The sequence below is a fragment of the Berghia stephanieae genome, chromosome 5 (assembly GCF_034508935.2).
Source record: "Berghia stephanieae isolate SIO BIC M18660-M18661 chromosome 5, UCSD_Bste_1.3, whole genome shotgun sequence".
NCBI lineage: Eukaryota > Metazoa > Mollusca > Gastropoda > Nudibranchia > Aeolidiidae > Berghia > Berghia stephanieae.
In genome coordinates, this window is record NC_088364.1 from 74,439,529 (window position 1) to 74,454,204 (window position 14,676).

General features: G+C 37.3%; 1 protein-coding gene across 2 annotated transcripts; it reads left to right on the plus strand.

Moving 5' to 3' along the window:
* Positions 1-2,466: 2,466 nt before the first annotated feature.
* On the plus strand, positions 2,467-10,082 carry LOC144974218 (uncharacterized). 2 transcript variants are annotated; one of them, XM_078917132.1, is made up of 6 exons: positions 2,467-2,613; positions 2,834-2,938; positions 5,349-5,514; positions 6,640-6,709; positions 8,331-8,443; positions 9,780-10,082. In XM_078917132.1, exons 3-6 carry the CDS (start codon positions 5,393-5,395, stop codon positions 9,940-9,942), a joined length of 468 nt encoding a protein of 155 aa, XP_078773258.1. In that variant the 5' UTR covers positions 2,467-2,613; positions 2,834-2,938; positions 5,349-5,392; the 3' UTR covers positions 9,943-10,082. The 2 variants fall into 2 exon arrangements, with proteins under 2 accessions (XP_078773258.1, XP_078773259.1); XM_078917133.1 differs by lacking the exons at positions 2,467-2,613; positions 2,834-2,938 and adding an exon at positions 3,482-3,590 and having other exon boundaries at positions 5,351-5,514.
* The last annotated feature ends 4,594 nt before the right edge of the window (positions 10,083-14,676 follow it).

The window sequence follows — 14,676 nt, forward strand, 5'->3', positions numbered from 1 at the left end:
AATGTGACTATTTTCCTGTAGTTGGTAAGGAGAGGGTTAAACCCGAAACTTGCACATTATGTGATTTCTTTTTAAAATTAGATTGAAGCCTCCATTCAATTTCATACATTTATTTATTTATTTCTTGGAGCTTCATTGTTTTGTTGACTCATTGGCAGAGTTGTCTTCTCTTGACACTGGATATTTTGAGTCTGATCAAGAATCAAATGAGGGAAGTCCGTCTGGAATGAAGTTCAGAAAGGTGAGTGGAGCAGGCACTTGTGTTGATAACAACAAGAGATGAAGTGAGTAGGAAAGTGCCAGAAGACAATAGAGATTTTTTTTTAAGTTCTCGGCGGTGATGGGGGTTTGAACCCGCGATCGTGGATAGCTCATATGGTAGAGTCACGCTCTCACCGGCCAGGCGGAGTTGTCGTACCAGTAAGGTCGCGGGTTCAAACCCCTATCACCGCCGCGAAAAAAAAATGTTATTCTCTATTGTCTTCTGGCACTTTCCTACTCGCTTCATCTCTTCCTGTTATGAAGTCTGTTGAGAGCATTGGATTTTTTAACTGAGTTGCAAAGCAGAAAAATTCCGACGAATCATCAGAATCTCCAGGCGTTTCATTCGAAATGGTTCAACAATTCAGACGTGTCCACAAAATTGTACCCTTTATTATTCATACCCGAGCGGGAAATTTGTCTTGAACTTGAAGGAGTTGGATGGACAATGTGGTATGACATTCGAAATCGCGCCCGTGGGTTCAAGGTGGCAACAAAGTTGAGACCATGGAAGAGGATCTTCTTCGCTCATAATACTTTTCTCTCCGCACTTAGGTGTTAAATGAGTATCAGGCCGGTATTAATAGCGTTGTCTCAATCGATTTTTTAAAAATATTGTAATAGCACCTCACAGGCGTCATGACTCGTCCTATTGTCTGTTGCTATTAGCTTGGGATTCCTTGGAAAGCGCTCTAAGCACATTTTTTGAACAGGTGTGTAGGATTTCTCAATTTTAGTGTGTATTGCGTTTTATAAGATTTTTCAGCTTTTTGGAGCGTTGTGGGGAGGGGGGGTGGAAGTTTGATTTTTTTTAAAATTTGTTTTGTTTTATGTATTTTATTTTTGTTTTTGTTTTATTTTTGTCCCCGTTAATTTGGTTGTTTTGTTTGGGTTGTGTTTTTCTTTTGTTTTATGCTTTTTTGTTTTGCTTTTGTTATACCAGGAAATGACAATGCAGACAGACTAGCCAGACTCGGATCAACACTTTTACAACCATCAATTCCAGTATCCTTAGACACAGCGAAACAAATAATCAAAACAAATAAGAGAGAAGAATGGATGAACAGTTGGGCAATGAGCACCACGGGTAGATGTATGTTTTCCCATATGACCACTCCTGTAAAGACTGATTGCCTAAATAAGCTCAGAAGACACCGGCAAAGCATCATCTTTCAACTAAGAACACAACACATACCGCTCAACAACCATTTAAGCAAAATTACAAAAGACACATCCCCCTCCTGCCCCCTATGTCAACACCCCAATGAAACAGTAACACACCACTTGCTTGAATGTCAACCTCTTGAAGATCTGAGATGCACATTCCTCCCACCAAATCCAAGCATCAGTAACACACTTTATAGTCACCTGGAACAACTACAAAAGACGTCTAACTTCTACGTCATGGCACAAGACCGAAGGGCTAGAGCTCAGGTGGTCGCTGGTTCGGATAAGTAAGTAAGTAAGTTTTGTTTTGCTTTTGTTATCTTTTTGTTTCCATTGGACGCAATCGTTTAGGTGTTGTTCTGCTTTCCCTCAACGATATTGTCACATCAATCATTTTGCTGCTCTGCCCCGAGATGACTTGCCCGTAAAAAGCAATGGACACAAATGAATAAAACAGATTTTTAAAAACAAAACAACATACGAAAAGCAGAACATTTCTGGCTGAAATCCCGTCTCAACGGATGTCAAAAACACATATTATATAATATACGTCATGGTATATATATGTAAATATATATTATAAATATAAATATATATATATATATATAAAAAAAAAAAAAAAATATATATTATATATATATATATTTTATATATATATTATGAGCTGTTTTGTTTTATAACTCTCCGTCTCCATCTATCTATCTATTTTTATATCTATCTATCTACTATCTCTCTACCTAACTATATGTTTATCTATCTATCTATCTACCTATCTATATATTTATCTATATATCTGTCTATATAGCTATCTAACTATCTCATGTGCTTATCTTTATAATCTCTCTCAAACACACACACACACACACACACACACATACAGAGAGAGAGAGAGAGAGAGAGAGAGAGAGAGAGAGAGAGAGAATCTCTCACAATGTCCAATGAGTTTGATTATTCACGTCACGATCCCTCTCTCCACTCACTCATTCAGGAACAAAACGGCACAACAACGCCTATTGAACGGACGTGAAAACTTCAAACATCGACTTCACCATCTACCCTAAAAAAATTAAAAAAAAATAAAAAAAAGACAGAAGAGATTTCAAGTTGGATTGAAAATCTGGCCAGAGACATTTCATCGTTGCATTATAACATCGGGAAGACTTCCGAAAGCTCCTACATCCCCCAGTATTCTTTTTTTTTAATATATAATATAATAGAAGGTGGTTTGGGAGGGGGCAAACTTTGTTTTTTAATAAAGTCTCCCCCCTCCAAAACCCCGTACTAGAACAATATAAAAAAAGTTTCCCCCCTCCCAAACCCCCTACTAGAACATTATAAAAAAAGTGATACTGGGGATGTAGGAGCTTTCGGAAGGCCTCCCATAACATCTTTGTATTTGTAACAGTTGAGACCAAAGTAAACGATCGATCTTACTACAACCATTTTGATTGGAAAATAGAAATTGGCATCTTTCATCTCGAGAAACTTCTTGTTCTTTATAGAGGCAGAGGTAATCGTTGTTAGTATAGACCCCTCTCTCTCTCTCTCTCTCTCTCTCTCTCTCTCTCTCTCTCTCTCTCTCTCTCTCTCTCTCTCTCAGTTTCTTTTTTTCTTTCTCTATGTGTATGTCAGAGAGAGAGAGAGAGAGAGAGAGAGAGAGAGAGAGAGAGGGGGGGGGGGGGGCTTCTGGGAAGCAAATTAATATCAAACAATTTAAAGTAAAGACGAAAGCTCCTCGTTCTAAGGTGAACAACTCAAACATTCCCTCAACTAACTCTAAAAAAAATTAAAACCTATTACATTTAACTAACTCTAGGAGTAAAAATAAACACCCCAGTACCTTTACTAATATATATATATATATATATATATATATATATATATATATATATATATATATATATATAACTAACCCTAATAGAAAAAAAAATTCCTCCGACCTCGAGCTAACCCTAATAGAAAAAAAAAACCGGGGATTGCTTTGCATTACCTTTCAATACTTCAAAAAAATGGCGGCGGAGAAACAAAACAATGGTCCTATTAGGAAAATTTTTACTTCCACTAATCTATCGAGGTTTGTTCTAGAAATTTTTAATGTTACTATGTATTGACAAAGATCCAAGGTGAAAATACTTCTTGGAGCTTACGGAAGGCCTCCCAAGGTAATCAAGAAATGTTCCTGTTTATATTTGATTCTGTACCTTTCTTCTATCTTTTCTATGTTTTATAGAGGTTTGTTTGTTTTTGTCTTCGATGCGCTTGGCTAAGAAACTCACAACATTGCCATCCGTAAATATAACGGACCAACACACAAAACTATGTGTAACCTTGAACTGTTATAGTCTGGTTAATGTAGTTTAATGAGAATTACTCATAAATGGGTATGGCAAAAAAAAGCAATAACAAAGACCTGAGTTCTATCTATAGACCAATTTCCTAACACTAAATGGTAGCAAAATAAAAACAATTATTTTATGTTTAATGTTTGATAAACCTGGATAAAGTCTGGCTAGATTGGGGGGGGGGGGGGATGGCCGAGTCGTTAAGGCATTGCACTGTGACACGGAATTTCCCGAGTTCAAGCCCTGCTTCAGGCACTTTCGTATTTTTTTCCTTGGCCAAGATTATTAAGGGGCGGTTTCGGTCTTTTCTATAAAAAATTTAATTACCTATATTGGGCGGTTTTAATCATTCTGTATCGTCAATATAGGTTTAAAAAACAATATTTATGGTGAAAAATTTTAATTATCTATGTTGATACCCATTTTGCGACCTAATTTGGGGGTCTGGCATAAAAAAATATAACAATCTTGTGGCAAATGTTCAACAAACACTAATGAAGGAATGACCTCCATATTCTTCCCTCTTGTCAACATTATCTATAGTGTGTCACCATAGAGAGATTTTACGGCTTTATGGAATTTTTATTAGAACATTACAAAGTTGAGAATCAAAATGTTATGACAAAATTGATATTAAAAATTCAGAATTAGGATTATATTTTAAAATTCACATACCTTATCAAAAAAATATGTCTATGGTGACATAATACATTATCTATGTGATATACTGTGGAAGTTTTCAGACGATTTCATTGAATAGATTCTAAGGAACGTTTGACACAGTATCCCATACCCTTAGAAAAATGACATATTGAGAAAATAGCAAAATGGCTTCCCGTTTATCACACTTTTCTTACTACCTGTACCATTTTCGACCGTGTTTTTCGTGCCTTGATAGTCTACTTTAAGAATTTGGACTTCAATTATATTATTTCTAAGATAATAAAATATCATTTTCCACCAAAATCTCAAAAACAATTTTTCGAAGGATTTTCCTAATGAAAACCCTTTACCCCCAATTTGCTCACTTTGGACAGCATGGGTGATTCCAGTTAACTTCAGACATCTTGTTTGGTGGACCATCTACGTTCCTTCATCGAGTGCCAAGACGACAGTATCTAATGATGATGAGGCGGAAGGCGCAATTCTGTATTTTTTTTTATATGGGCCGTACATCTCTAAGGAGCTACTTTTACCTACATAAATATACTGCTTTTAGCCATGAATGAACCCAAAGGAATAATGTGATAAATTAATTAAATTTAGGGGAGGCCTTCCGAAAGCTCCTACATCCCAAGTATTCTTTTTTTTTAATATAATGTTCTAGTAGGGGGGTTGGGAGGGGAGAAACTTTTTCTTTAAGTCCCCGCCCTCCCAAACACCCAACTAGAACATTATATTAAAAAAAGTCCCCCCCCCCCCCCCTTCCCAAACCCCTAACTAGAACATAATTTTTTTTTAAAGAATACTGGGGATGTAGGAGCTTTTGGAAGGCCTCCCAAATTTAGATAGACCATTGTACCTAAACTTTATTACTAATAAAAAGGATTTATTTTTATTTTTACTACTGTAAATCAGAGACCCTCAGACAAGAGCATTAGACCATCAGCCATTCCACGAAGATGTTGCCCATTGTGACGAACCAAAACTTGTGTACGAACACAGCCGTCGAACCAAAAACGCCAACCTACAGCTACCCACAATATGACTGGGAGGTTATTCTACCCCCTCATCCACGCATACCGTACGTATTTTCAAATAAATAAGAAGTAAATAACAGTAATTATAGATAGTATGCGCTTAGCTAAGAAGCCCACAACATTGCCATCAGGAAGTATAACGGACCAACACACAAAACTATGTGTAACCATGAACTTTTATAGTCTGGTTAATATAGTTTAGTGAGAATCACTCATAAACGCGGATTTAAAAAAACAATAACAAAGACCTGAGTGACGTCAACTTCGTCCCATCTATAAAACACATTTATCAGCGGATTCACCCCGACTCATCGTAGTTATCATTAAGATATAGCCTGACACTTGACTGAAACCCAAAATAAAAGACTGGTATTTTGACGTCATTATTTGTTTTTTTGCACCGCGGTTTTGTCGCTGTACAGTAGCGCTTCCACCACAGCTTGGCATCGCCTGTTCCTCGACTTGATTACTTTGGTTTTATCCGCTCCTGAGGTAAATCATTCCAGACTTTGATCAAAGCAGCACGGAGGTCGTCATGTACATCATCCACTTTACTTGGTGCACAGCTCTACCTAACATATCCCATCATTCTATATTTTTCTTCTTACTTACTTACTTAGGCCGCCCCTTGGGGCGCCCAACATGAGCCACAAGTCTTCGCCATTCTGTCCTGTCCTCCATAAGTGTACGCAGCTCCCGGGTGTTTTCCATTCCTGTGTCATCTAGCAGACAGTCAATGTATGTTTCAAGAAAAAATTTCTGGTCAAGCCATTGCTGTTAAAGTTTGAAGTTTTTTTTTTTTGTTTTTTTTTTTTTCTTGTGTCGGTAATTTAATTGGACATTTAATTTGAATGTTATTTATTAATCTTGAAGATTTGTATAGCAATCCACAGATCAGATGATGACGTTTGTGACTCTTTTTACTTGATCCAAATGTCTTGAGCGATTTGAAAGTTATAGCCATTTGAAGTTTTGTGGAAGACTTGTGTGGTTCAGTATATATTTTTAGAATATAATCAATATCAGGACATTGATGTTACTTCTATTATTCTGTGTCTATACGAATGCCTAGTTTTCAATTATATGCTTAATATGATAATTATATCATATTAAAATAGCAAAATGTTTCCACAACATTCATATTCGCATTCTTTGTATTCTGTTCACAGGCTGAAAAGGCTGCCTGCCCCTTTGAGCCAGTTCAATAAGGCATTTCTAAAACGACGCTTCTCCAGGGATGTAAGTATTAGTCGAAGTAGTGGTTGTCGTTATCATCATCATCATCATCATCATCATCATCATCACCTCATCATCATCATCATCATTATCATCATCATCATCATCATCATCATCAGCATTATCATCATCATCAGCAGCATCATCATCATCATCATCATCATCATCATCATCATCATCATCATTATCATCATCATCATCATCATCATCAGCAGCAGCAGCAGCAGCAGCAGATGCAACAGCAGAGGCAGCAGTAGTTTCATGGTCTAATGAGAGCTGAAATGCTAACTCGACTACATTCATAAAATAAAGATGTGATAAATAAGGCCCCCCGAATTTACTTGTTACTCTAAAAAAAATGTTTTTTAAAATGACGAGTTGGTTTAAGATGATGTGAATATAGATAGTTCGAAGATGACGTCACTCAAGCCTTTGTTAATGTATTTTGCCATCCGCGTTTGTGAGCGATTCTCACTAAACTGTATTACCCCGACTATAAAAGTTCATGATTACACAATGTTTTGTGTGTTGGTCCGTTATACTTCCGGATGGCAATGTTATGAGCTTCTTAGCCAAGCGCATACTATCTATAGAAAGATTAAATTTAATGAAATGAATGTTCTTATAAATAAATAACGATCACAGTTACAAATGATATCATGACAATATTACGCAACTTCTGTGATCTTGAGGGTCATGTTGTATGGACTTTGAGTTCCTACTTCCAGACAGAGGATATATTCATCAAGAGCCGGACACGACAATCTCGACCAATGAAGCTACGGCCTCTTGCGGCTATGTGGTCTTGTGGTATGACACTCGCTTTCGGATCGGAAGGTCCTGGGTTCGAGCCTCGCGCTCGGCGCATAGTTGAGTCCTTGGAAAAGGCTCTTTACTCACATTCTCTCAGGTGTAAAATGAGTACCTTGCCGTTAACAGCGTTGTCTTTGTTTAAAAAATTGTAATATCGCTAACAGGCGTCATGTCCCGTCCTTCATGTTAAATGTTGCTGTTGACCAGGGACCCCTTGCAAAGCGCTTTGGGCACATTTAGTGGATATTGCGCTATATAAAGCTTTAAAAAATGCTATTAAAGGAATGATAATCTAATATAATATTAGAATGAAAAAGGTTTTTTCTAGGCCTACCGAGTTATAACTGGGGTGAGATGAACTCCGTTCTTATGTTTGTATTACTTAAGTAAAACTTTAATTAAATAACTGTGAATCGTCGTTATGTGACAAACAGGAGCCGTAGCAACCGCATAGAATCACCACCACCAGCAGCAGAATGATAACCATCATCATCACTGTCATCATCACCTCTATCATTATCATCAATCGGCATCAACATCATCATCATCATCGCCATAATTACCATTTGAATCATCATCATCATCATCATCATCATCATCATCATCATCATCATCATCATCATCATCATCATCATCATATCATGATCATCATCATCATCATCATCATCATCATCATCATCATCATCATCATCATCATCATCAACTTCATCATCATGAATATCATCTCAGTCGTCGTCGCCCATATTATCGCCTGTTCATTTCACTTTACTAGTAACCAACCTCACACCCCCTCCCCCTAATTTACTACCAGGTCCACTGTTGTCAGCCACACCTACCTCCTCGCTATAGGCCGGTCCTGCCCGTCCCCCCAGCACAATTCTGGACACCTGTTGACCTCTGTAATCCATGGCATTTCTTTGACAGGTGGAAAAAAAATATTGATACAATATAATGAAATAATGAAAGCATATTATGGATGATACAATTATGCATACAATTATGAAAAACAGGAATATTAGCATGAAAACAAAAATCAAAGTCCTGGATTGCTATGTACTGTCTGTGCTGCTATGTGGTTGTGAGAGCTGGACCATAAACAAGACCATGGTTAAAAGACTGGAGGCAGTGGAAATGTGGTTTTACAGAAGAATGATGAGGGTGTCATGGATGGAAAGGAAAAGAAATGAAGAAATTTTAGAAATGGCAAACAGAAAAAGATCACTGATAACAAAAATCATCAAACGCCAAATGGAATTTTTAGGACACATTATCCGCCACCCTGGTTTGGAAATACTCGCCTTGACTGGAAAGATGAATGGAAAAAGAATAAGAGGAAGACAAAGAATAACGTATTTGAAAGGGATAAGAACTTGGACAGATGAAGCTGAGAAAGGTGGCGCTGCTTTAATAGAATTGGCAAGAGATAGATCAGCTTGGCGGAAGATGACCTCCGACGTCTGCTTCAGATATGGAACTACATGAGATGAGATTATGGATGATGATGATGATGATGATGATGATGATGATGATGATGATGATGATGATGATGATGATGATGATGGTGGTGGTGGTGGTGGTGGTGATGATGATGATGATGATGATGATGATGATGATGATGATGATGATGATGAATACCGTTTGCGACGAATACTCACATATTATTAGTTGTTTCGTTATTTAGTTATTCGTGCGGCTATGTGATCTAGTGGTATGACACTCGCTTTCGGATAGCAAGGTCATGGGTTCGAGCCTGCCTCGCTTGGCGCATAGTTGAGTCCTTGGAAAAGGGCTCTTTACTCACATTCTCTCACCGTACCCGGGTGTAAAATGAGTACCTGGCCATTAACAGCGTTGTTTCTGTCCGAAAAAAATATTGTAATAATAATATCACCTAACAGGCATCGTCATGTCGGTCCTACGTGATAAGTGGTGCTGTTGTCCAGGGACCCCTTTGAGGACGTAGAGTGTATATCTGACCCTTCGCCTCAAAACGGTATTAAGTCGGGTTGGTTAAGATGTAGAAAAATGAAGTTATAGCTAGAAATATCAGACTTGTACTGAGTTTGTATGTTTTATTGAGGAGAATGGATGCCATATTTTAGGGTGCTAATGCCAACAATTTATATTTTTGACCAGTTTGACATTTAATTCGGCTTTTAGCATATGGTTCGTTCCGACATAATACCGTTTTGAGACGATGAGTCACAATTTGCGTTATATAAAAGCTCATTTATTTCCTTTTTTTTTCTTTAATCCCCAGATCCGCGTGCTGTGACAAACCTGTTCCTTACAAATGGGAGGACGATAGTTGTCCTACTCCTTACTGTCGGCCAGGAGGAAAAGCCACTCCTCCCGCTGTCCTTCCCTATCCCAACCTTGGTTTATACTTCCCTCCCTGCGATGTTTGGAGAGTCAAATGTTGAGCTATTATATTATAGAAACATTTCCATCAGATTTTCATTAGAATTGAATCTAAAGAGATTAAGAGGGGAATCAAACTAGCTAACTAAGAAGAAAAAAAAAGATAAGAAGTTGACAAACTGAAGATAGATGGGGAGGGGGGGGGGGGGGGGGGGGGGGGGGCTGGTGGTAAAGTAGAAACAATGGAGAAGTAGTAGTACTGTAGTAGTAGTAGTAGTAGTAGTAGTAGTAGTAGTAGTAGTAGTAGTAGTAGCAGTAGCAGTAGCAGTAGTAGTAGTAGTAGTAGTAGTAGTAGTAGTAGTAGTAGTAGTAGTAGTAGTAGGGGGGGGGGATAATAATACAAAGCCTATTCAATCGACAAGGTTATGCATCGTGTATCATAATTTACTGAAGTCAAGCGATTTTTTTAGTAACAAGGGAGGCTACTAAGCTTTTACCCATCAGTCACTTAGAATTGAAAGGTGTCTCCCTTGAAAATGAAAATGTATATGATAATGATAAAACCTTTTTTCTTTTTTCTGATCCCAAGGAGTTTTATCGCCACTAAATGTTACAAGATTCAAAGCGTTTAATTTAAAGATCGACTAAAACGCAATCAATGCCAATAAACAGCGTAAAACAATTTAAAGATGAGTTGTCTATTTTCTATACATCATGTTTGCTACCTGTATCTATTAATTTTATTAATTTTTTAATTAATTTATTTTTTTATTTATTTATTTTATTTTGTTTTAGTGAGAGAGAGGGAGAGAGAGACGGAGAGAGAGAGAGAGAGAGAGAGAGAGAGAGAGAGAGAGAGAGGGGGAGAGAGAAGAAGAAGTGAGAGGGGGAGAAGAGACTAATATAAAAAGTGAGCTTTATATAGCGCAATATCCACTAAATGTGCTCAAAGCGCTTTACAAGGGGGTCCCTGACCAACAGCAACATATAACATATAGGACGGGACATGACACCTGATAGGTGATATTACAATTTTTCGGACAAAGAAAACACTGTTAATGGCCAGGTACTCATTTTACACCTGAGTACGGTGAGAAAATGTGAGTAAAGAGCCTTTTCAAATGACTCAACTATGTGCAGAGCGCAAGGCTCGAACCCAGGACCTTCCGATCCGAAAGCGAGTGTCATACCACTAGACCACATAGCCGCACGAAGATAAGTTATATTATCTACACAAAATTCATGTACTTTTTAAAGCCTGCCCCTCCAAAAATCAGAATTATCAAGATTGATTTTCAATGCCAAGTTCGCCCACCGTGCACTTTTTCAAGAATCACCTCTTTACGTTGCAACTCTACAGTCTTTGCACAAAATTGAAGACACGCCCTAATTTATTTATTTTTAAGGCACAAATATTTACATAGCACATGAAGTTTTTTATATGGTTCTTTTGTTTTTGTTTTGTTTTTGTTTTTTGTTTTTTTTTTGGGGTTTTTTTTGTTTTTTTTGTTGTTTTTTTTTGTGTGTGTTTTTGTTTTGTTTTTTGTTTTTTTTGTGTTTTTTTTTGTGGTTTTTTTTGTGGTTTTTTTTTTTTTTTTGGGGGGGGGGGTTGTTGGGTTTTTAAAATATGTAATAGTTAGAGTAAATTACGGCAATCCCCAACTCAGACAATCTAGTGAATACGCTCTCAATCCAACCCTCATAGTCTCATCATAACGACACATAATGTTGTTGTGGATCAAATTAAAAGCTTTGCTTTGTGGTCTCATGGTATCACACTCTCTTTGTACCTTTAGGTCTCAAGTACAAGGGGTTCTTTTTAATCAATACTATCATCGTACGAGGGTGTTCATAGGATTTAATAGTCTGATGTCACATTCGCCAGCAACGAGCAGTTTAGTTCTAAACAAAGAAAATCGGTACTGTTTATTCTTCATGCTGGCTAGAACTTTTCATATGTCTTGTGATCAGAATGTGTAAAAGTCAAAACATGATCAGGTTTATAATGTTTTTGTCCTTTAGATACTCTTTTATGCTCGTCGGAGAAATATTTCACAAGGGCGTCCGCCATTGTTCCGATAGTTTAGAGCCAGTTACTAAGTTACCATGCGTCATTACGAGGGAAGTGACGTCACGACTGTTGAAGCCATTCGAGTATCCGTCTGGTAACAGTTTTGTCTCTGTCAAAAAAAAAAAATGCAATTGCGCTTAAATGGCGTCATAGCTTGTCAAGCAAGTTAAACGTTACCGTTGGCCTTGTAAAAATGACTGTCTAAAAACAATAACAAAGATCTGAATGACTGAAATCCAAACTAGGGGAGAACACACCAAACGCGAAGACTGTCTTATGTGTTATCGAGTTATTGCAAGGGAAACAATCGTCCAAAACAAATATTGTAAAAAAATAGTAATTATTAAGTCCCTTACAAAAATAGGCCCTCGTTTGTGGACCTCGACTTGTTGCAACCAGTATATTATTATGCTAAGTGAATATTGCCCTATATAAATATAAACGCCCATGTTCTTTTCTTTTCTTTTCTTTTTCTTGTTTCTTTTTAGTTTAAATTATTTGTTTGTTATGTTTTGGTTTCTTATGGAGAGCGGGGGGAGGGTAGCAACACTGCAATGTCCCGCGAAGCTAGGAAATGAATTCCCGAGGAAAATTAGTATTCCTTGAGTCGTGAAAACTACTCTACAGCAGGCGGTATATTAATATGTATTCTGTATTAGGAATGGCTATGACATTCATTGCTTTATCTTCAAATTACATAGACTATTAGGCTTTTCATTGATTCACTCATGCATTCGTTCGTTCATTCATTCATTCACCAGATACAGTATAAATAGTTATGTATTTAGGAAAATCAATAGGGGTATGTAATGTATAATACATTCTTTAGATAAGTCAGCTGTTGTATTGTGTGGCTTTAATTTCCTTAAAATTTTGATTTAATTAATTTGCAAAGGGCTGAATGAACGTGCCTACTGAGTAATGTGAGTCTGTTAGTGCGGCTATGTGGTCTTGTGGTATGACACTCGCTTTCGGATCGGAAAGGTTCTGGGTTCGAGCCTCGCTCGGTGCATAGTTGAGTCCTTGGAGAAGGCTCTTTACTCACATTCTCTCACCGTATTCAGGTGTAAAAAGAGTACCTGGTCGTTAACAGCGTTGTCTCTGTCCTAAACAAATTTGTAATATCATAATATCCTACATGTTAAATGTTGCTGTTGTCCAGGGATCCCGTGTAAAGCGTTTTGAGCACATTTAGTGGATATTGCGCTATATAAAAAGCTCAATTTTAATTTCTGCTTTTCACTTGTTTTCACGTAAACTAGGGCATAACGACCTTAAGTGCATGTAATGTCTACCGGCGAGGTAAGGTGGCCTTCTCGTTGGTGAACACCAATCACTTAACACAGTAATGAGTGGAATTACACAGTAGTATCGCCCAATGCGACGGTCACATTTTTGCAGGTCTAATAAAGGAAGGCGATTATTGGCTTGTTACTTGTTAACATTATTGTAATGGAGAAGATTTTGTGTCTGTTTGGAGAGTCTGTTTGTGCGGCTATGTGGTCTAGTGGTATGACACTCGCTTTCGGATCGGAAGGTCCTGGGTTAGAGCCTCGCGCTCGGCGCATAGTTGAGTCCTTGGAAAAGGCTCTTTACTCACATTCTCTCACCCTTGTATTATTATTCCAAGCTCTCACCGTACTCAGGTGTAAAATGAGTACCTGGCGGTTAACAGCGTTGACTTTGTCCGAAAAATTGTAATATCGCCTAAGAGGCGTCATGTCAGGTCCTACATGTTAAATGTTGCTGTTGACCAGGGACCCCTTTTAAAGCGCTTTGAGCATATTTAGTGGATTTTGCGCTATATAAAGTTAAATTTAAAAAAAAAAATTTGGAGAGTTTTTCTATTACAAAAATGAGCCCCAAACAATTTGTGTAATCAGACCTGTAAAATAAAGTCAGTGGCGGTTCTAGCCTATTTATAGTGGTGGGGCAAAGATGATTCGGTCATATATATATATATATATATATATATATATATATATATATATATATATATATTTATATATATATATATTGTTTTTTTTTTGTTCACCTTAAAAAAAAAATATTTCAACCACAGATAATCACATTCACAATGAAATGACAATACCAGTAGATTTTAATTATACCAAACGTAATCAAAAATGAATCACGAAAGAGAATACAACAAAAAAATAAAGCGAAGAGACATAATGCGACAACACCTTGACAATACAAGTCCATTTCGTTCACTCGAAAAATTAAAGAGATGCTTTAATCTCTCAACGGCGAGATTAATATTTCTGTTACATTACTGGTTTTCAGTAGTACGTAGTAACTTTAAAGTTTTCATCGAGAAGCAACAACAGCGATATGACTCGAGTTTCATTCAGAGCTCAAATTGCATCATTTTTACTGCTCTCTTGGTGGTTAGAATGATTGTGCCGGTGGTGGTAGTGGTTGGAATAGTGGTAGCGGTGGTGGTGGTGGTGGAGGAGGAGGAGGAGGAAGAGGAAGAGGAGACGGTGAGGGAGGATGTAATTATGGTAGTGGTTTTGGTGGTACTGTTGGTTAGAATGATAGTTGTCGAGACGATGACGGAAATTGTATGATGATGTTGATATTGTTTTTATTGCTATTGTAGTACTTGTTGTTAATGTTAATGTTGTTGTTGTTGTTGTTGTTGTTGTTGTTGTTGTTGTTGTTAATGATGATGATGATTATGATGACAACGACGATGTCGTCGACAATGATGATTACTATA